General features: G+C 40.4%; 1 protein-coding gene across 1 annotated transcript in view; it reads left to right on the plus strand.

The window, feature by feature from the left end:
• Positions 1–7,296: 7,296 nt before the first annotated feature.
• The window catches only part of kctd16b (potassium channel tetramerization domain containing 16b), a 76,215-nt gene continuing 59,800 nt past the window's right edge, over positions 7,297–23,711 (plus strand). The window contains exon 1 of the mRNA XM_032533553.1: positions 7,297–9,316. Coding sequence (XP_032389444.1) covers positions 8,479–9,316 — 838 coding nt within the window. The 5' untranslated portion in view covers positions 7,297–8,478. The remainder of the gene's footprint in view (positions 9,317–23,711) is intronic.

Below are 23,711 nucleotides of genomic sequence, written 5' to 3' on the forward strand. Positions count from 1 at the left end.
CACTAACACTCTATTACACTCACAGAATGACGCACGCCACAGGAGAGCTGACTATGGCAGTAAACTAGCACAGCTATCTACCTCTCCACAGTAGTCCCATGGCCTTTATGCTGGCAAAGGGAGAGCGGGTGCTTAGCAACATCTTATATGGTTGCCAAATCAACATGGTCAAGATCCCTTTAGGCTTGGAAAACTCCACTGTGCTTGGCACTGCCAAGGAGTAGCCACAGAGACGGAGAGTACGGTATCGATATGTGCTATTTCTCTTGGCAAAACAATCTGTTCTTAAGTTGCTTAGTCTGAGTCTTTACCCTTCAGGATTTATTCTTCTTAAAACAGGAAAAGGGCTGCCAAAGTTTTAAGTTGATCCGTACATCAGTTTTTTTCTCTAGTTTTAGGTTTTTTATGTGTCATAAATAGATTTTTAAGGAAGATACCTGTCTGCCTCAAGTGTCAATAAAATTCAGACTTGAATAAAAAAAGATTTGAAACCAATGGAAATGTACTACAAGTAGGTTGGCCTATGCAATCTACATTGTAGTATTTATTTGTTTTTAAATATACAGTAAACACAGTCAGTGCCACCCAAAGACATAGATTGCTTAAATCCTCAAATCAAGACTGAATGGGAGATACTGGAAACAATCTAAAAGCACATTACAGTTTAACACAAACTGTGTCCTTCTCTTAGCTGATATGGTAGTCTACTGAAAAATGTGCAGAACCTCAAGAACGTCATTACACATAAGCAAACCAAACAAAAAAATGAAATAACAAGGGTTACTTGAATTGCCCATAAATTAAGCACATACGCTCTGTTTTATTTCAATTAGGTTATTTGACATGTTACTGAAGAGTAAACCACAAAATGCTGCAAACATTATTTCCCCTTTTAATAAGAGTTTATTGCAGTGAGTAAATACGACAATCTGACATAGATCTGACTGAGTGGTTACTCTGGACATGCTCATCACGGCTCATGTGCTTCTGATGTAATCCAGAAAGAAAGATGAGTCACTTCTTACACACACTCTGTCTTTTTTTAACAAACAAACAGTGTCAGATCCTCCGACCCTCCCAATCCTATTACATGCATCATCTTCGTTAAGAACTAAGCTTCAGGGAGAGGGAAAATATAAAACTGTTCTTCTAATAAGTCATTGTATTGCAAATAAGGATGGGAAATCTTTGCAGCATAAACAATTTCTTGGATCAGCGTTTTGACACATCTTGACTTATGTGTGTGTATGTGAGACAAGTGATTTAGATCAATGATCTAAGTCAATAGAAAAGTCATTCATCGTCAAGACATAACACCAGCATAAAGTAAAAATGTCCACACTACACCAGCAAATACAAAACAGAGAAGTAAAAAAAGAATAACCAAGTAGAAAAAAACATTTAGATGCTTACATTCAAATCAATCAAGTAATAAGTCTATAAAAGATTATAAATCTGAGCAACACACTGACCCCAATATTGAATTATTCTTTAGGTGACTATTTAAAAATGTAAATAAGATTTGGATGCATAATATATACTGTATATACTGTATATATGTATATATGTTTTCAAGAAAACACATGAATACATTCTTGTCAAAACATCTAAAAATCTCACATGCAGATTGGTTTAAAACAAAGTTGTAAACGAAAAAGATGTGAAATCAATGTCCAAGCAAATAAACAAACACTGAAAATCACAAGTTTTTAATTTGATAGGAGCCCACAAACAAACAACAATACTATAGAAATAAATGGTCTGATATGAATTTAGCATCATCATATAACATCGCCCCTGCTGTCAGATCCACTAAATGTGAACATTTCGCTAAATACAAGATGCTGGCTGCATCCAAAATACACATTCTCAAGGATGAACTTCTATGATATGCACAACAATTTCACGCAGTTATGTTTAGCCGACAAAAGGGACCCTCATGCGGCAGACACACGTTAAGTTTAGACAACAAAACAACTAGTTAAGATAAGAAAAAAGATTATGGTTTGGATTAAAACACCGGTCACGGGACACAATAACCCGTTTCCAGGACAAGGAAGTCTTGTTTTCCCTGGTATACGAACTCAGTGCCCCCGCTTGAAATCTCTATGTTCCCGACCTCCTCCCTACGCAGACCAGAGCGCTTTTATACAGCAGCAGTCAATGTGGTGCATAGTGCAAAATGTGGAAAATATTTGAGTAACAGTGCATTACTCTTTGTAGCTATATGTCATGTACAGATGGTTCATGAGAACAGCCTGAATAGCTTTGTATCCATTTTCCTGCTCTGCTCACAAACACGTAGCACACACACACACACACACACACACCTGTAGATGCAGAGTCAGTAGTGTTGTGAGTGGGATGACAGCTCTGCTGTGCTGTGCTGCTGTGCTGCTGTGCTGGCCAGAAGACAAGCTGAGATGTTAAACTTCCTGGCTCTCTGTGGTGTCTTCCAGACTTATACTTATCCTGGCTCCAGGAGTTGTGTGTCTGTCCCTCACCACCTTGCTCTGCTACGGCTGCCAAAGCCCTTAATATTTTGTGGGCTTCCTATTAAATAGACTTGTCTCAAGGGAGAGCAGTGGACCTAGTTTAGCAGGGAAAGCTGCCTCGGCATGTGCTGAGTGGATGAGGTGGGGACTGAGGGTCAGCAAAGCAACACAAAGCAAGAAGAAACTCTTGTTTTTGACCTGCTGAATTGGGCCGAAATCCAGAGGTATTGTCATTGTATTGCTCAGAACCCGAAAGACTATCACATTGTAACATTTACAACAAATATGCCCCCATATGAGTTTTGAGCCACAGAGGAAATAACTTTCTGCAATAATTTATTTGTAGATCATAATATTAATTTCATTATTTGGGATGTGATCATTACAGCGTAGCAACTAAAGCTACATTCTCAGTTCAACTGACTCCTGTAGCATATCTGAGTGAAAGTGGAAAGAGGCTCTAAGTTTGCCTGGAACCAGCTCAAAATATCCTTTTTTGATACCATATCTATGTCATTGGTTAGAAGATCAAAACTGCAAAGACTAGAAATATCTTAACGATTATGGGTTTATCAGCAGACTTTTAGAATAAGCTGAAAACCTTGCAGAGCAGTCTTTGAAGACACATTTGAGGTGGATGACTCATTGCATTAGTAGCTAAAAGGTGTTGAAGTGTATCTGCTCAGTAGGACAGTAGGAGTTCAGTTACAGGCACCAGTCTGCCAAGATGATCTCATGGAGACTGAGCATCGGCAGGGTATTTTTGTCTTGCAAAAAAACCCTAAATAAACAGATTTATTTTTAAAGAAATATGTCACCACGTTGAAGATTCCCTGACATTAGAACTGTATCTGCCTTAAAATGGAAAACACTGACTCACTGTAAGTTAGAAGAAGGTAATAGTAGAGGTAAGAAAATAGCTGTGCAACATTACTGATTATTTTTGTATTGATTTATACTGTTGTTTTAATTGTTACTTTTACTTGACTGTATTTTTTCACATTTGGCTGCTTTCCTCAGGTCAGTTTCACAGAAAGAAATGATCCCTTTGCAGGAACACCCTATCTCCCATGCATGCGCTTCAGCCCAGTACAACCAGTCTGACTTAATGGCTCCACTGGAGTAGGAGAGGTTAAGGACCTTGTTTGATAGGAAAATTGTTTTTCTCCCTCCCAGACATAACCTGCTAATCTGCTTCTAGGAAGTACATTTCCAGGATAATTGCCAGATTGTCCCTCCGCTTCAGCTCTCTGTGTGTTGTAGTTCTTGACCTTCTCTATGGAAAACAACAAAAAACAAGCTAGCAAGCTAAACGCTAAAATTAGCAAGTTTTGAAGAAAATTTTGATTGTACCATAAAGCAGGACACCTTGTTTTTTCAGGGAATGGTTATTGAGATTACCAAAGAATATGTTTATGTTTTTGGATCGATTGGTGGGGATTGCTATGGACAAAGTACACAATGCAACACACTGGTAACAGCAAACTATGTTTAACCATGTATCCAGCTAATTTAAATAGCTCACGTTACTGGGCTGTGGGAGCAGTTAACTTAATTTAATGTTGTATGTGGCATTTTCTTTTGCCAAAACAAGTTCTTTCCTAAGACCATTTTGCAGAGCCACCATTGCTGCGTCCAGAGCTTACTGACCTGGTGTTAATCATAGATTTTGATCATAGACTTTCAGTCACCGACACCGACCACCAGATGGACGCTGTCTGTGTGGATAAATATATTAACAATATCAGTTAGACACAATATCAGTTACATACTAACTGATATAACTGATGTCTGACTATGCATGATGTCATGATCCTCATTATAATCTGGTACAAACACACACAGAGTGTGTGTGTGTGACTCTCTCTCTCTCTCTCTCTCTCTCTCTCTCTCTCTATCAACAGACATTATTCCTTCAGCAATGTCTTTTTCATGACATCTGTCACTTTCACTTGACAAATACCGATTGATTTTGTGTTTTTTGTAATCCTCAACAGAATTCCCCCAGCATACTTTTTTCTAACACAATTCTAAACTGACATTTAAAGTTGCCGCCTGTTGAAACTTTAGACAATTATAAATAGCTGACCAAGTGCAAATAAGAAAAATATAAACATACAAGTTTGAGGGATAGCTGAGGCTTACATAGAATCTCGTTTTGGTAAATACTCTCAGAGTCAACTGAATTTATGCATTGAATGTCTGCCTGCTGTACTTGCAGATTTCCCATCTAAGGCCTGGCATCATTCAGTGTGGCTGTAATGAGAGATGGAAGTGGAAGTAGTATGCTGTTTATTTCAACCATCTGTGACCAGCCTGAAAATTCCTTCTAATAGTTTTCTCTGCACTGCACAGGAAGAAAATGATTGTGCTGTGAGAGTTCAAGGAAGAGGAGTGCTCCGGATTTTACTTGGAGTGTAGAAAGGGTATTTCTTTTGCAAGTGAAAAATTAAAAATCTCTCAGATATTTTGTCTCTCTTGGAAAAACAATAAATTATTAATGTTGCTGCTATGCTTGTAGAGTTAATATTTCATCATATATTTTGTTTTGAATACCATAGAACTGAAATGAGTTTTCAAAGACATAAAACAGCAAAGAAACTTAAACAAATGCCTGTTTGATATAATATGTCTGTCTATTTAGCTCTGGGATTTGTTTCACTAACTTAAAATATCTTTTCACATGACTATTTACTAAGACATGATTCAGTCTATATATTTCAAAATGTGTGGAGAGAACAACAACCATGGAGGAATGTGTTGTATGCTTTGGTGATGATCCTGCTGGTTGATTTGCAAGGTTTTATGCCGTTAATCTGTGTGCTCCTTAAGGATTTAGAAGGCTGAGTTGAATTGAATTGTGACGTTCCAAACAGGTTTAACTCCTAAGAGGTCAATCACCCGCCTTTAAATAGCAGCGCAGTAGGGAGCGTTATGCTGGCTACATGAATTTATGATGAAGCTACCAATGTGGCCTACTTCTAAGTTACTGCTAAGGTACCAGACAGGCGCACACCTCATCTTTCTCTCTCTCTCTCTTTCTGTTTTATATCACTTACTCTCTTGCCCCATTTCTCTCCAGTAGTGTCAACTCTGTCTGATCGGATAACAGGACTTATTGTTAATAGTCAGGGATAGATTTTGGACCTCAGAGGTTTAGTGTCTCAAATTGATTCAAGAAATACTTTCAATATGATTATACACTTTGAGACATACTATTTACAACTTTTATATTACTAATTCTATAAACAGTACATGCTGTATATTTATCTTAATGGTGTACTAATTTGTGGGTATTATACTGAGTTGCAACTTTAAAATAACCTTGAGTTTCAAATTTGCCTTTTTGTATTTCTTTGAAACACTGCATGACACCACACTAGAGACATGGGCATTGATACTTTTGCAGTTTACTATTATTTATTGCATTTGGAAACAGAGTGTCTATTAATTCTCTGAGGCATATATGGATTTTAAAATGAGTTTTGTAAATGCATCCAGTTTGACCATATACATCATGAAAACATGACAACATTTACACAGAAGGATAGAGCTTTTATAATAATAATAATTATAATGATAAATATTATTATTATTGTTAATAATTAAGGGCTCATACAGGTAGGGCTGCTTAAGAGGCTACAGGTGATGCCCAATATTGCTGAAGTGCCTTAGAGCAAGAAAAAGCTTCTACTGATTCTTGTACATATGCTATGAAAGCAACTGCCTCAGCAGCTCTGCCTTTGTAAACTACAGTTAATAGAAGGCTAAACAGACTAAAATCATATTCATGTCCTCAGAGGCAGACCATATTTAAGTGAAGGAATGCTCACAAATGCAGTTTTGCTCGAGGCAAGGATGGGTAAAAGTGGACTGATGACAGCAAAAGGAAAATGAAAGCATCATACAATCAGAAGCCAAAATATGAACATTGTTGAGTACAAAGTAGGCTTTCTGTGATACAGCAGACTGTGTATATGTTATACTTTCACCTGCACAATATTTTTTATTTAATACAAGCCCTGCTTTGGCCATACAGCTGGAGTAGATGGTGTATGTTTGTGAAAGATTACACTACTACTATGCTAGTTGCCTTATTTTTGATCGATCACAAAGTGAATTATGTAAAAATCTAATGCATGTAAACTCTACCTGATAAGTCATGTTTATCTAGTCACTAATATATACACACACACGTATACATATATATATTTTTTTTTAATAAGACAAATATTGCACACTAATATCACTTTTCTGTGTGAGGATCTGTCCAGTCTGGGCTTGTCACAATACAAACAGAGGGAGGCGCTGTTGCTCATGTTAAAAAGACAAAAACGTCACATAACTCAGTGCCAGTTACAGACATTTATCTGGGTCTTGAAATGTTTTTTTCGTTAAGAGAAGGTAAAATGGCTCCAAAATTGAAGTATGTTGCAGTCAAATGCAAAACTGGGAGCAATACTCACACTCTGTACCGTGGAAACCAACGTAGGTCTTGTATTTACATAAACTAAATGTCATGCAAATGGATTCAAGCTGGGGGTCAAATTGCAGCATAGTGAGCATTTAGCTTATTATAATAATGCCAAAATGATGGATGCAGCAATTCCTTAATTAGGTGCTGGAATTGCTGTGAAAGCCTAGAACTTTATTTTTACACAGTAGCATGTAGTTATTAAACCTTTGACAACTCCACATGTGCATGTAGTGAGGGGGTAATATTACATTAGATATAATTATATACCGACACGTGATATGTATGAATATAGGGCTTTTCTGACAATAGGACTGATTTCGGTTCAATGGTTCATGGTGATTATTAAGAGACTTTTGTTTTTCCCACCCAGCGAGCCTAGAATCGCCCCGTAAGCCTGCCTGTGTGTGTGTGTGTGTGTGTGTGTGTGTGTGTGTGTGTGTGTGTGTGTGTGTGTGTGTGTGTGTGTGTGTGTGTGTGTGTGTGTGTGCCACCCAGCTCTGTAGGAGAGGGGAGGCGGTGCGGGAATGTGGAACGGAGGGTGAGAAGAGGGGGCTGAAATGCTCGTTTCAGCACCGCGGACAGCTCCCGGTAAAAGCAGCCAGCTGCAGCTGTTCCTTCCTCTCCGCTACTCTGGAAAAGAGAACAACCAAATTTGAGATATTTTTTACCTCTATATGACCGAAAATAAGATCTTTTTCGAGGAGGAGACTTAGTTTAATTCAGTCCGGATCAGGCGACATATTTGTAGCGAGAGGCTACAGACAAAACCGTTACAGGACTCCCCGAGGTTTGCGTGTACAATCTCTGCGAAGTTTCTCGCCACTGAAAGGGATTCTGTCTTCTCCCACTGGTCTGCAGTGCCCGGAAAATCGGTCGATGTTAAAGGGAAGTTGGAGAGAAAGTGACACCACATCAGCACCTTCTCTTGGTTGGACTATATCCTAATATAAGTTGTGGGACTTTTTTCGTTTAGTACTGCGTAATATGTGGTTGTGTGTGCAGAAGGATTGATATTTCTTGGATAATACTTCTAGCAGCAAATAGGTAAGCAAGACAAGTTTTTTTTCTTTTTTCATTCGGTGCTATAGGCATTGAACAGCCTCCATCCTTCATAACCACCGGTCCACCCCACCACCCCATGTAATGCTCTTACATTAGCCACTGATGCAAGGCTTTGATGCGCCCGGATACATTTTTTGCTCGCAGCACTGATTCTTTCCTCCTTCAAGTCGCCCGTCTCAGCCTTCTTTCAATTTAACAATCACGAAGGGACGCCCCGGACTGCAATCCTCCCCCCATTCTCGGCAACTGCTACAGACTGGTGGGTGATAATGGCCATGGATCGATGAGAAATGCTTATTCAGATTTCTGTCGGATGAAGTTGGAGGCCCTGCGTCCACACATAATAACCAAAGTCACAGCTTAGCAACTTTTAACATCCTGATCCGTCGTTTTTTCTTCTTTTTTGAGACTTGCTGTATAGGTGTAGCCTGTTTGTAGCTGTCCATGACGGAAACAATGGCGCTGAGTGGAAACTGTAGGACTAACCCCAAAGACCAAGCATCAGTTCAGAACAGTTTCCCAGATGTTGTTGAATTAAACGTCGGGGGGCAGGTTTATTACACCCGTCACTCGACTTTGGTGGGCACCCCGAATTCATTACTCGGTAAGCTCTTCTCCTCCAAAAAAGATGCATCTAATGACTTGGCGAGAGACCCCAAGGGCCGTTATTTCATTGACAGGGACGGGTTTTTATTCCGATATGTGTTGGACTACCTCCGAGACAAGCAAGTCGTCCTCCCGGACCACTTCCCGGAGAAAGGGAGGCTCAAGAAAGAGGCGGAGTACTTCCAGTTACCTGACTTAGTGAAGCTCCTGACCCCTGATGATATCAAGCACAGCCCGGACGACTACTTCCACAGCGACTATGAAGATGGGTCCCAGGGCAGCGACCACCGACAGTGTCCGCCGCCCTCTCTCGTCCCCGCGGACAGAAAGAGCGGCTTCATCACGGTGGGGTACCGGGGTTCGTGCACCATGGGCCGAGAGAGTCAGACCGACGCCAAGTTCAGGAGGGTGCCTCGGATACTGATATGTGGGCGGGTGGCCCTTGCCAAAGAAGTTTTTGGGGAGACCCTGAATGAAAGCCGGGACCCGGACAGAACCCCGGATCGGTATACCTCTCGGTTTTACCTCAAGTTCAAGCACCTGGAGAGGTCTTTTGACATGCTGTCGGAGTGTGGTTTCCAAATGGTGGCCTGCAACTCATCAGTCACAGCCTCGTTTGTCAACCAGCACACAGAGGACAAGATCTGGTCGAGCTACACGGAATACGTCTTCTACCGTAAGTGACACCTTTATTTTTATTAAACAGCAGGTCAATATTCAGTTGCGCACACACAAAGTTGGAATCACCGCTAGAAGGCGCACTTGTTTTACTGGTCATGTGTGTACAACATCATTGGGGTTGATAGGCGTTTCTAGCACAGGACAACCTCTCTTTTGAATGATGTGGGTGTATTGAACACTTCAGTGTGGTGACCCAGACTACAGACGGTGTGATCAGACCTGCTTCTACCTGATTCTATGAACTATAGTTCCTGAAGTTTTGTCGCTTTTTTGTTTACTTGGACAGGGCCAAATGATTTTAAAAAACAGCAGAGTCTATTTACATGACAAACACAGAGATTATAAAAGTTTCATTTGTCCATGACCTGTGGTTAGCCTGCATCATCTTGGTTAAACACAAACATGGAGTCAAACTTACACGCTCAGTTAGTGTCTGAAATTTTGTCTGAGCCCTGTGGAACAAAACCAATTAGAGAACACTCCTGGTAATTGGGGTTAAGCCACGGTGTTGTTATCTCCCCCTGGAAGTGATGAAACCTTAGCAGCAAACACAACTGGCAAGCCATTTCATGTTCTGATCACAGTGTGTTCAAACCATGCAGTGTATGGTTTAAACCGATTACAGCATGTTGCAGCATTCGGTACTCTTGCAGGCTAGTTTATATTTCACAAGATTTAACCAGATTTTAATAATTTCACTCACATCTGAGCCACAGCAATCATCAGAGCCTTTTCTCATCTTGGTGCAATTTTCTACTCCACCTCCTGTCTGCTTTCCTCCATCCCATCCTTTCAACTTCTTGCATTTCCTTCTGGCTTTTTCTATTCATTTCGTTTCTCCATCTTTGCTCACTGGCTGTGAGGTATCTGACAAGAGCAGTAGTAAAAAAAGATCATCGTGACTTTTACATTAGCTTCCATAAGATTATATGATGCAACAAAATAATCAATATTCTCTGACTTGACAGTGTATGATCTAGCTGACATAAAACCGACTTTAAGTAATACTGTAAATGTTAAGTACAGGTTTTAGTACCCCTAAACTAGATCTTTAAAATACAGTGACAGTAACACACTAAAAGCAGTGGCCATTTTTGAGATGCCATGAAAGATTAGGAAAAAAACTAAAAACAGGTCTCTAAAATTGAAACAAAACTTTATTTTATATGTGCAACTCATGAGGAGACCCAAACTGGTAAGTGCCAGACATATCATTACAAAGAGCAGAATAAACCCTGCTTTTCAAAATGTATGTTTTGTAGCGAGTAGGCCATGGCTTTATTTGCAAAATACTATGGGACCCTGTTTTGGTCATATATACTGTAGTTCCCACCACTACTAGAGTAAAATCATTTCAACAAATATTTGGACATTTGTGTTGGCGGTTTTCGATTTTACAATCTCCAAACACTAATTCAGCTCTTGTTACATAAGACAGATACAGTCCTACAAAAAATAAACCTGGAGAAGCTGCCAACAGTACTGAGATCAATCTAGCATGGCTGCTATCATGATATCCGTTTCTAACAGTTTTCTCATAGGGACAGGGGTTTTTAATGATTTCTTTTAATTTGCCCTTAAAATGATTACAATTCGAAACACATTTATACCAAAATCTTCAGTACTGAGTAGGTGTGGGTTTTTATTAGTATTTAAATATTGTCTGTATACTTTATATGTATCAGGCCATGTGTCCTACACCCTCTTATCAAACTCACATTTTATCAGACAATTCTGGCACTTTTGGTATATGATGTGGTGGAGCCTGTTTTATATTCATAGGAAACATTTTTTCAGTTCAAGTAGAAGGAAATCTAAGCCACTACTGGCTTTGCTGCCTTGTTTCAGTGCCCAAGCATCCAGATGTTTGGCAAGTAAAAACAGTTACGGGCAGACACTTCCTGGTTAAACAAAGGTTAAATAAATAAAAAACATGCAAACATCCTTCAAAAAATAATTTGTAGTTTTCCATGTGACTCAAGTTATATTGTATGGTGTTGTTATGGCATTATCTGCAAAATTCTTTACATCAGAAAAATATCTTTTATTCATCTTATTCCAAAATGTCCTTGTAATGACTGGACGGGAGGACCGATAGAAAGAAATCACTGAGCCATGCCTTCACCACCACCTTAGGGAAAACCACTGCCAGACCCATAAATCTCACAAGTCAAATGATCACATGGTTACAGAGGAAACAGTTGTAAAAAAAAAAAAAAAAAAAAAAAAGAACAGCAACACGAGCGATTTGCTTGGTTGACTCCAGTAGCTCTGCTTACGCCTGCATGAAGTAGCTACACGACTGGATGCTCTTGGCTCTTATAACCCCCAGAAGTAGCGCTAACAGCCAAATAAAGTGGTGGTTGGGCTCTCCTCTCTCTCTCTCACACACACACACACACACACACACACACACACACACACACACACACACACACACACACACACCACACACACACACACACACACACACACACACACACACACACACCTCTTCCTGCTTACTGGAAAACAACAACTGCTTCCTGGCGTCGTTGACAAATATTCAGCTTGTTAGAGGGCACACGCTCAAAGGCGAGGGCACAGTGGCAGATGTTTTGGGCCTGTATCTCAACACGGTCACACAGAAGCCTACACGCACCCACGCAGAGGCAAGAGCTTGCACAAGTGCAGGTAACCAGGCACAGAGACAGGGTGTGCACCCATGCACACACACTTACATGGTGTGCAAAAGCACACACACAGAGACACAAATGAACACAGGTTTAGCATGCGTACGCACACAGAATCAAGCAGGGAGTTTGTTAAATGCGGCAGTCACCCAGTGGATTAAATGTAGTCACTCAGTCTCTTGTTTATCTGCCTGTCACGCTTTTGGTGTGCTCGTCTTTCCCTTCCCCCCATCTTCCTCACCATCCTTGTCTTTTCTTTCCCTCTTCTCCTTTCATGTCGTCTCATTTTGCTTCAGTCAATCATACCCGGCTTCTCTTTCTTGTCTCGGTTCCCGCCCTACCTCTTTCCAGCTTCATTTGCTCTGTGCGCCGCAGGGGCAAGGAGCAGCATGGCGGCACCAGTTACCTTTACATGCCTCACTGCTCCGTCACACCTCCAGTCTCGCTTCATATTGATATCTGTATGTCTGCCTGCCCATCTCCATGATTGTTTATTTACTTTCATATTTGGCTGTTTCATTCTACATTTCAGGCATTTTTGTATGCCTCTTTAGGTTCGTGCCTCTCTTAATTAAACGTATGCCAGTGAGTCTGATGTTCATTTTTGATGGCCCTCTTTTGGCCCTATTGGGTGTTCTAAGTTTTAGACAATATTGAGCTTTTGGTCAAATTTAGGGAATGTCTGTTCCTGTTCCAATTTGACAATGCCCTTGCACAAAGAGAGGTCCTTAAAGAAATGGTTTCCACATCTTGCTCTGACCTAAAACTCAAACATTTGAGAATTAATCAGAATTTCAGCTGAGAGCCAGGCCTTAGGGCAACATCAGTGGCCAACCTCACTAATGCTCTTGTGGTTCTTTTGGAATCCTCCAAAATCTTGTGGAAAGCCTTCCCAGAAGCGTAAAGGCTGTTTAGTATCACATTCATGCCCATTTTTTGTGAATCTTTTTTTTATCTGCATTTATTGAGACAATTGACTGAGAGGAAAGCCTCACTTTTGCAACTGATAACACTCACACAGTAACACACATTCAGACCTGGAAACTACCCAGTACAACCATGAGCCAGTCTGCTGGCTGTTTGAGGTTAAATGGCACCTCAGTGGTGGTTTGTTGAGGTCAACTGAGCAGCCGACTCATCTTTTAAGAGTCTAGGCTAAACTTCACATTCAAAAGGGAGATCAGTGTGTCTTGGAAAGCTACATTTGGAAACAAACTTTTGCATAAATGAATCTGCATACCCACCACAACAATCTTTTGTTTTGTGGACTCTATCAGTCCCTCCAGGATTTTGCGATGTTGTGATCGCGCAAATTTAACCAATCACTGTGACTTTGGTGCGCCTCGAATTTTGACCAATCACTGCAACTTTTCTGCAACTTTGACCAATAACCAGAGTTTCCCGCATCTTTAACCAATCCCAGCAGTCCCACGTGCCAGACTTTGTATCAGTATGTGACTCTGAGAGCCAATGACCAAGCAGGAGTGAGAACGGGTTGACTTCACACGTACGTCGGCAAATTAATTTCCTTGTTTCTGCTATGAAGACGAGACGTGTGTAACTCGAAGATCTCACATTTACCAACAAAACACACAGGAAAAGACCGTGCAAAACATTTTAGACCCTTCTGCCAAGCTGTACACATTTTAACATCAATGTACGCTGTAACGATTTTTCACTCTGATGTCGCTGACGCGGCTGCTGTTTCAATCCTGTCGGCTCTCTGCAGCGGGCGGGGCTGCTCAGTTCCCACCGCGACTGACACACACGCATACACAAACACACACGGTGGATGCAGGAAAAACAGGAGATGAGAAGTACAGGATGGCCTAAATTGAGGACAGCTACGCTCGTTAGTGTAAGTGCAATGATAAGTTAATGTCCAATACGTACTTTATTAAACTGTATGAATGTGTGTCTCAGGCCATCATGGGAAATTAACTAACAACGTAAAGATCAAACACTGACAAATTTGATTCCTTCAATTAATAATAATTGTTTGTCTTAAATCCACCAGCTATTTTCCTATTATACCAACATTTGCAGAATCCTGAGCCTTATTGGTAAGGTTACTAGGAAAAATCAGCACAGAGTAATTTTATTCTCCCCGAAACAAGTTTCCTTTTTAATTTTTCCAGAGCTTTACAGAAAAAATCACAGCTTTTTTTGCAACTTTCTCTATCTCCCGCAACTTTATTGCAACAAAGATACAAAATGCATTGCAACTTTTAATGCATTTTTTTACAAAAGCTCCAACAAAATCTGGCATTTTGGGCTGCAACAATCTAAAAAAAAAATGGCGCGAAATCCTGGAGGGACTGCTCTATAAGGGAGCCATATATGTTTTGGGAAAATTGCTTAAGGGCACAATAACAGTAGTTCACTTTCCAGTTCCAACACAACTTTGCCAACTTCCACTTGAGTTTCATGTTTTTTATTGCGCAAAGCCTGAACCACCTTTATGTCTTTAAATACTCATTTAGCTAGCTTTCTTTTGCCCTGGATTTTACACTCTTCTGATTGGACCTATCAATCTTTGTTCTGTTTATGGCTATTCAAATTCAGCTTCTAAAACCCCAGATGGCAAATGTATTTACCATTTTGTTGCATGGCTGGTGTGACTGACAATTAATCATCACTGTTGACAGTTGGTTCTGTGGTATTCACCTCAGGGCTTGTCAAAGCCTACTGCAACAGAACCATTGAACAACACAACATTGTCTGTGTGGCAAAAAAGCAAAAGTCTGGTGAGAGGATAGGAAAATCAAATTTCTTGGGCTCAGGATGTACAGTATTCTTTCCCAAGCTTTATTTTACCTCTGCTGAACATGCAGAGTAAAGTATGTCATTACAAATTTTTATATGACCATGTGTGCTGGTGTGTTACACACTGTGACATTAGCTTGTTACACACACATTGTTAACTCCTTGTGTAGTAAATGTGTTTTGGCAGGTGGGAATGAAGGGGCCGTGGTAATGGTGATGGTGTTTGTGTGTGGTAATGTGTGACCCATGTTGCACTACCTGAGGCATTTGCACACCCGTTGAGCTGCTAGCTAAACACACCTGCACACCACTAACCCCTTACACACAAACACACACACACACACACACACACACACACACATACACACACACCACCATATGAAACTACATCACACTCATCCTGAGAGCTTCTCTCGGCCCAGTAAGTGACGACATTAGCGACGGCGGTCCCATGCTGCAGGCCTGTAGGAAGTGATTAGCCGAGGAGCAGACAGGCTGTGACAGCTCTGAGGAGAGTCTTGATAGGGACAGCTGCTACCCTGGCCTCAGCTCCACAGGAAAGTCCAACACCACGCACCTCAGCTCTGCATTATTCAAACTGAGACCAAAAGGAAGATGAGAGGAGCAGGTGGAGAACACTGTTTGATGTATGAAAGAAGAGGAAATACTGCTATTCTTCTTACTACTGCTCTGTTACTTTGACTACTACTCTTATGATTCTACTAGGACTGCTAGCATTAGAATGCTAGATGCTACTACAACCAGAGGTGCTTTGTTAATCAAGGTACTGCTATATTTATTACTACTATAACTAATAGATTACTAAAAGTATTGCTTTTGCTAATGACTAGTTTTGCCTTTTTAATTGTGTATGCAAGCAACATGGGAGATGGTTTGGTAAGTAGTCTATGTCTATGTATCTTGTTGCTGCCTTTCATTGTGATATGCTGCTTTGGAGAGTTGATATAGTCAGATAAAACTGTTGTGAGCTTTCCAGTAAGAATCAGAGCTTCTGCATTTTGTACATGCTGTAGGCGAGACTTTTGACTGAGTCAAGAATACAGAGTGTTGTAAAGAAATGACCCTATCCCCACCTCACCAAATCTATCTTACGCTGGGAATATTCTTTCTAATAAATTGAAAACTGTACCCAATAAATCCTGTTTTTTTTAAAGGACACCTGATTTTAAGCAGCAATTAAGGATTGAAAGTTAAAGCCTGAATGTACATTAGTTGAGAGTAAACAGAAAATGAACTCAATTTTTATTTTTGAAATAGTTTACTTACCTTTTTAAGATGATAGGCAATATGTTACAGTAAGTGTTAAACCAAGTGAGTAAGATGCAAATTGAGTCTTTTTAGGGACATAAACATAGAGTAACCTTGGCCTGAAACAATACTTTGACTGCATTTATATTGCTGATTTTCAATTGATTTTACACAAGAACTCAGAGTGGGAGGTGCATGTGGGGTTGTATAAAAGTAAAGGGTGGACTGAATGGATGAAATAATGGATAAAGGGTATGTGCGTCACATGGAAAGAAGATGGACTTTCTTGTTTGTCTAGCCCCCCCCTTGACCTTCTCCCCTGGAAGTTTAGTGTAGTTACGTAGCGTAGATTCTCATAATCCTCAGTGTCAGGAGGATACAAGGAACTACAGAGCTCTGGGAGAGAAGCAGAGATAGAGAGAAAAAGAGAGAGAGAGAGGAAAGAGAATGAACACTGGAGCGTCATCAACGAGCTACCATAAGCCCTCTGCGACTCCCTCCTCTATTGCCGTCTATCAGCCCATTTTCTCCTCCTGTGTGACTCTTGACACTCTCTGCGGTGGTACACACAGTTGATAAAATGCTGATGCTCTTCCCCTGTTGTGTTGGAATAAGTGCTCTGCGGTGCGATGAGGTGTGGAGCGTTGCCATAATGACAGAAACTGCAGCTGGAGAGCCTCTTCACTCGCTCAACCCACCGGCTGGCTGCTGCAATGCATCATTGCTTTAATGGCCCTGCTATGTGCGAGCCCAGTTTGGCTGGAAACACAATTTAAAGGATCCACAGATTTCCCATCACATCAGTAATTGCATTGCCTAATCACACCAATGGCTGTTTCCACTGTGGGAGTGCATGTCCCAATTTCTTAAAGTTTCTCAAAGAGAGGATCTTATGCAACAAAACAACAAAAAAGGACCATCATGTTTGAGAAGTTTAGAGAATAATAATAGGTCAAACGCCTAGCTTCTGATGCAGTGTTTTAGGTGTGAATTGTTATGTGGGTGCTTTGGGTGAATTCTCAGTTAGCTCAATTCCTCATTTACCTCTACCAGCCTCTTCATTCATCTTCTTCAGTCTGAAGACAGTGTGACTGATGAAACGGTCGGTCAACATTCAGACTATTAGTACTTAACCTCATGATGAAACTTCACAGTTTAATCGCGTTTTGGATAGTTTCGTATTCTTCTGTGCCTCATTAGAATCACAAAATGTCTCTCACACAGCAGTGATCTACAGCTTGATCAAGCATATGGTCACACCACTGTAATTTCATTCTGTAGTGCTTTGTAGCTTCCTAGGGCAGAATGTCAGTGGCATTTCGTTTGTAAGTGGCATTGAAGTCTTTATGTCCATTAACAAAGCCAGAGGCACTAATATAGCAACTCCAGAGGAAATTAACTCCAGAGGAAATTACCACCAATGTTAACTTCTGATAATACCCAAATGTGTCTTGATGTTTCATAAAAATATAATATCACAGTTCTCTTCTTCTCATTTGTAGTGAAGGATAAAGGGCAGTTTGCATCAAACATACTTTGCATTATTGTCACAGAAAGGGATAAAAAAAGCTCATCCAAAGAAAAATACGTTTTTTTTTTACATGTTTGTCTGTACTTAATAGACACAGAGGAAAGAAACATAGGAGCTGAATCGGGAAGCATATGTCAAATGATTCAGGCTTGAGATTGATAATTTGTCATTACAGGTTTCCTTCTAGAGAAAAATGAGGACAGTTTATAACACATAATCAGATAGGGCTGTGTACTATGTAAAGAAGTTGAATAGCATAGAAGAGCTTCTAGCATGATTCCAGTAACTGCCACTTCAGAGGATTTTTCAAAACTCCAATACTGTTTCTCATTAGTAATACATCAGTGTCATTTCAGAAAACTCAGCTGCTTGCTAGAGCATACCATCATCATTTCCTTCTTAAGTGGCTGTGAAGCCCCCTGTCCATTAAAAAACATGCGTATGCAAACGCACACACGCACGTGCACGCACGCACGCACACACGCATGCACGCACGCACGCACACCATTTGGGATTGTAATAGTTTGACTCACCGGATGTAGACTGTAGGTATTAGCCTGCCATTGGCCGCCTATTTCAGACAGAATTCTCCTCCCCTCTATGTATCTATTTTGCAAGTGCATGTTCACTGCATCCTGGGCTTATCGCCACCGAAGAGGATTGTGATTGGTTGAAAAAAATACAAGTAAGCCAGAGCGGTTTTACCCCCTATGCCAGAATGATAATGCGTTTAGCCGGACCCTTTTCCAACGCTGACACAGCACCGTGGAGATCTGTCTACGCAAGACTACGATTGTAATGAATAAAGGAGGAAACACCAGCATCAGATTGGTTTCATTTGGCCGTACTTCATCAAACATCCAGTCGATTTGAAGAAGAGTTTGCAGTTAATGACTTTGTGTTTTCTGTCTCATAGCAATGATGATTTATAGAAAATGAGGCTGTCCGCTGTCATCCCATCTCACTTGCTCTAGTGTTTACTATTCACGGTGTAATAAATAATTGAGTTCTATTCATAGAAGACGGTGCAGTCTGTGGCAGCCACACAGAGGGCCCTGGCTGTTTGTTTGCAAAAGTATTGGGTTGCTACCTGGGGTCCTGTGTACACATAATACCTGTATTATGGTCTCTTAACTGCAGCCTTTATTAGCTATGTGTAGATAATGATTTGCTGGCTGTGAACCTGTATGATTATGGTTTGCAGACAGCCAGTCTGTGGTAAATTGGATTTGCAGAACAACAGCAAGCGCATCAGGACGTTAACACTCGACAGGATATATTCACACACACACACACACACACACACACACACACACACACACACACACACACACACACACACACACACACACACACACACACAGCTTTGGAGGGACTGGTAGGCAATGTGTTTCTTGATGTACACCTATGTTTGTGTCTGCATACCACCATGGCCAATACCACACAGTGAAAATCTAGATCTGATCACTGGAGCACTGTACGGCTCATTTGTACACGCTTGTGTGTATTGGGACGAGAAACAAGCAAATGAAGCAAGACAATTATCATCATCCATCACCTCAGAAGCTCATTTAGCCAATTAAAACTGTTACAGGCTGACATTTAGGTGCAACAATCCCTTTTAATCATTAAGGTTCTCTGTTTCATACACATACATTCAAGTACACACACACTAAACTTCACACTGTTAAAACGGAGGGATCAGAGCAATAATGTAGTTGTCTAATAGTGTAATAGCATTTTGAAGAGCAGATCCCATTCCTCTTGATTAAGACGTTGTGTGTGTTACATTTGCATGTATGTGTGTGAGGTGGAATAGAGGACAGCGGCCTTTTCTGATCTTACTCTCCTGTTTTCATGCAACACCCAATGACAAATGTCACTTTGCCTTCCACCCTCAGAAATCACTCACCCTTTGGAGACTTCCTTCTCTTCTCTTTTTCTCTACTTCACCCAGTTTCACTTCTCTTTCATGTCCCTTCAGTTAAAATTTCTCTAATTAATACACAATTAGCTATGCTTAGTTGTTTTTACAGTGCAAAGTATTGTATGGTTGGAGAGATGTGCCAGATTGTGCAGGCAAACAAACCAAAAATCAGAAAAATATGCATATTGAGTTAGTCAACCAATGAGCCAAAACTGAAGATTCAAAATAAATATTTAGAGTGTGTTTGCTTTGGAAATCCAAATATTTTAAATGTTGGCTTATCTGTTAATAATTTACCTTCTCAAGGTTTTTAGAGGGCTTTGCCATGTTTGGTTTCTGATCCCCAGATCGTTATATTGATCAGGTGGTTTGTGTTCTCGCTGTAACACTTCGAGAATCACAATGCTGTGCTGTTAGACAGACCACATGGGCCTTCTGGGTATTCGTTAAGAAAGTGTCCAGCCTTAAGCATATAATATATTATATGACACCAAATGGCACTTGGCAGTATGTGCTATGAGAGACAGAGCAGAAAGGATAACAGGAAATAAAAGTGAAAAAATTAAGAAATCTATCTCACACATCACACACACACACACACACACACACACACACACACACACACACACACACACAGTATGGGGCACACCTTAATCATTGGTGATGGTATCTCTGTGCCTGTTCAGTTCTTACCATTTTAAAAGCTATGGGCAGTGGAGACAGCTGAGTGTGCATATCTATCATGGATAACAAACAGGTTTGCATAAATACAAATAGATGCTTAGAATTGGCTCACTGGAAACATGTATCAAGTATATATGCCACAGGCATGTTTTTTTTTAGATTTCTTGTTTTTTGTCTTGGGTCCCACCTTCCTGAACTGTATCTGATGCTGCTTTGAGCATTTGACTCTCTGCCAGTTATGCAGAGCCAATATTGTTCTCTGGAGCATATAAAGCATAAAGGTGTTGTGCAGAGACAGCTCAGCCTTTTTGACTTCCGTAAACAATCTCTGACTGGTGTTTTGCTAATTTCAAACATCTTTCCTGGTGTGCCCAGCATGGTATAGCTGCCAGTGCTTAAGCTGCTGGCATATGTTTTTGACTGCTGTTGCTTTCGCTGCTCTTCCTGTTCTGAGCTTCTGTTTTACTTTGTAGCCTTTTTGTCTTATTAACCCCGCTCTATCCCTTTCCTTCCTTTCCTGCACGCCTCCCTCTGAAAGCTGGAGTGGAGTGTTTGTTCAGTGCTCTTTTCACTGTCCCAGGCCTTTGTTTCTACCCTTCTTTCTGTATCTGCCTCTTCTCTGATTTTTTCTTCCTACAAGAGTTTGAGTTTGCTGTTATTTGGCTCTTATTTTCTGTAAGGGTTGTTACCATTGCTTCCAATGTCTTTATCTGTTTCTCTTTATTTGATTTGTGTATCTTTCTCTTTTTCTCTTCAAGCGCCTGAGGAGTAACATCAACATCAGCCAAAACAACAGTGTTACTGGTCCTGTTCATTCTGTTGCATTTTATTTTTTCTGTTCCTTGCTTACTCTACACTGCTCAATTTTATTCTGTTGCTCCTTGCCTAGATTCTCAAAGCTCACAGCAAGTAAGAGCAATGAAAATAGAGTCACCCTCAGAACAGTTTGCTGCTATTACCTTTTATTTATTTTCTTTATTAAGACAATGCACATGAAACAATATTTTTGTAAATGTGCCAGTATTAACCAACTCTAGTTTACTGCAGTTCTTTGGCGAGATATTTTCAGACCAGAGCACCAGGAAACATCAAATCTATATTACATAAATACTTGGGGTAACCGGATAGCCTCTAAAGGCATGGTGTGGCTCCTTCAAGGGAAAGTGTGATGATTTTACACACCATGTCTGTTTACAGGTCTTGGAGAGTACTAGAGCAAATGAGAAGAAAAAAAAACCAAAAAAAACACTACAATGCCTTTTGTAGCTACAGAGGAAACCGCAAGAAGTCAAGTGATATCAAGCTGCCGTTACCAGCATAACCACACAAATCTCCGACTGGAGTTGATTGTTAAATCAAGATCCTTGCTTCACTCTGACTGCTTTACATGGCCTCAGCCTTGGTGGATCCCAATTACAAATTGATAATTCACTTGACTTATTGGCAATTATGCATACAAATCTTAACTCTGATTACATGTGTTATATGAAAAGCACTGGATGGCTCGGAGCATTGGCCCTAACACGTTATCTTTAGAAAGCCTAACTTCGGGTATTTATTCTTTTTTATAATTGGTGAACATGATTTGTTTTGCTTTGTGTATTTTGCTCTGTACTCTTTGCTCCTACAGTATGCCTTTTTCAATGCATGTGTAGGATTTTTGTTTCACTCTGCATAACTTTCTTGCATTCTGTATCTGTATGTTTGCATCTAACAGATAAAAATGCCTTCTACTGTAACCTTCAATCTCAAAATTAAATTGTTAGTCTGTGTACTTCTGTGCGTCCGTCTGTAGCACACTGTACACTCAATAACTGGCCAGAGATTGTGTCATGTTTCAGGCTTGTTTATTTGTATTTACTAGGTTATGTTTGCATCTGTGCTAGCATGTATTTTTTAAGGGGGGGAATCACCAGAGGCCTCATGATACAATATCAACACGATACTTAGATCACAATATAATTGCAATTTTAAACATATTACAATATTCTGCGATATATTGCAATGTAGTACTTCAACCTCAAATTTTTTCCAATTTCAAATCATGTCTCCTAAAGGAAACTTTGTCAGCATCTGTTTTGTTTATAAAGATATATTTCTTTGTTTTGTTCATCTCATTTTATTGCTGTAAAATTTGATTGTCAAGCAGATAAATTGAACACGTGTATAAGAATAGATTGATATTTGGCCTCTGTGTGTCAATACGGTATTACCACAGAAAATATTGCGATACCATGCTGTATCAATTTTTTCCCCCCCATGCCTAGTATTCATGTGTGGAGTCCTAGTGACATCCAAATATTAAAATCAAAACACTTGTGACTGACATCCAAATATCCAGACAATAAGGCAGGATGTTTGGGAAAACATTGCTTTACTAGGTACTTGGGTATACACGCACACACACAAACACACACAAACACACACACACACACACACACACACACACACACACACACACACACACACACACACACACACACACACACACACACTCACACTCTAATGCTTACGGTAAGACAGGAATCCATTATCAATATGGAGTAACCCAGAGAAAGTGTGAGTGATGTGGTATAAGTGGGTGGGGTGCTAATGTGAATGGATGCCTCTCATATACTACATGCAGCTATGAGCCAACTGAAGTGATGACTTTGTGCATTCACGCTGAGCGAAGGACTTCCTGTGATCAACTTGGTTACAATGTGATGAATGCGAGTCAGTAAAACTTCATTTTGGGGAGGTGAGGTGCTGGAAGGCCCTGTGGCAGGATATTATGAGAACAACTTTGAAACTGACAGACTGACTGACTTGTTGTAAAAAAAGGTGAGATTTCCCATGTGATTTTGATTATGAAGCAGTTTGAGGTGCTATATATATAATACAGGGATATATCAAAATGCTGAATCCACAGAGAAGTGCACAGCCCATATTTAGAAACTGTGCCTTTAAACGACACTTCAGGACTTCTGTAATGTCACAACTATACTCCATATAGGTAGAAAGTGCTGCAAAAGTACCATTACAGTCATTCCCCAGCTGCAATGATAGATGCGGAAGACCCAGAAACGCTGAACAATCAGAGCAGAGTGGGATCCTTCAAGAGAGGGGCTTAAAAAGACAGGCGCAAAAACTGAGCATTTAAGACAGAGAGGGAATACAGGTACACTGGCCCTTATTTATGAAACATGCGTAAAACCTAAAACAGGCGTAGGGCGGGCATAGGCCGATTCCTACGCAAAGCTCGGCATTTATCAATTTGAATGTGAGCCTAGGCTGCGAAAATATCTCACGTTTGGTCTGACCTCGTGTACGCAAGTTTTCAAGTCAGTGTGGAGCATGAGCAAGAGCAGCATTCTCTTTCTATTCCGCATTCTTCCTACAGCCTAATACCAGTTTTTACTACAAATTAAACTGAGATACCAGGGTTTCAATCTCCACCTCTGAAAAGTGTTGCTTCTTAGCCGGATTACGTCTGGCTGTTGTTGTAAATGTTGTAAATAGTAGGGACGAGGCCTCAGAATATATTGGGGCGTGATATTTA

This window comes from Etheostoma spectabile, chromosome 13 (genome assembly GCF_008692095.1).
Source record: "Etheostoma spectabile isolate EspeVRDwgs_2016 chromosome 13, UIUC_Espe_1.0, whole genome shotgun sequence".
In the NCBI taxonomy this organism is placed as follows: domain Eukaryota; kingdom Metazoa; phylum Chordata; class Actinopteri; order Perciformes; family Percidae; genus Etheostoma; species Etheostoma spectabile.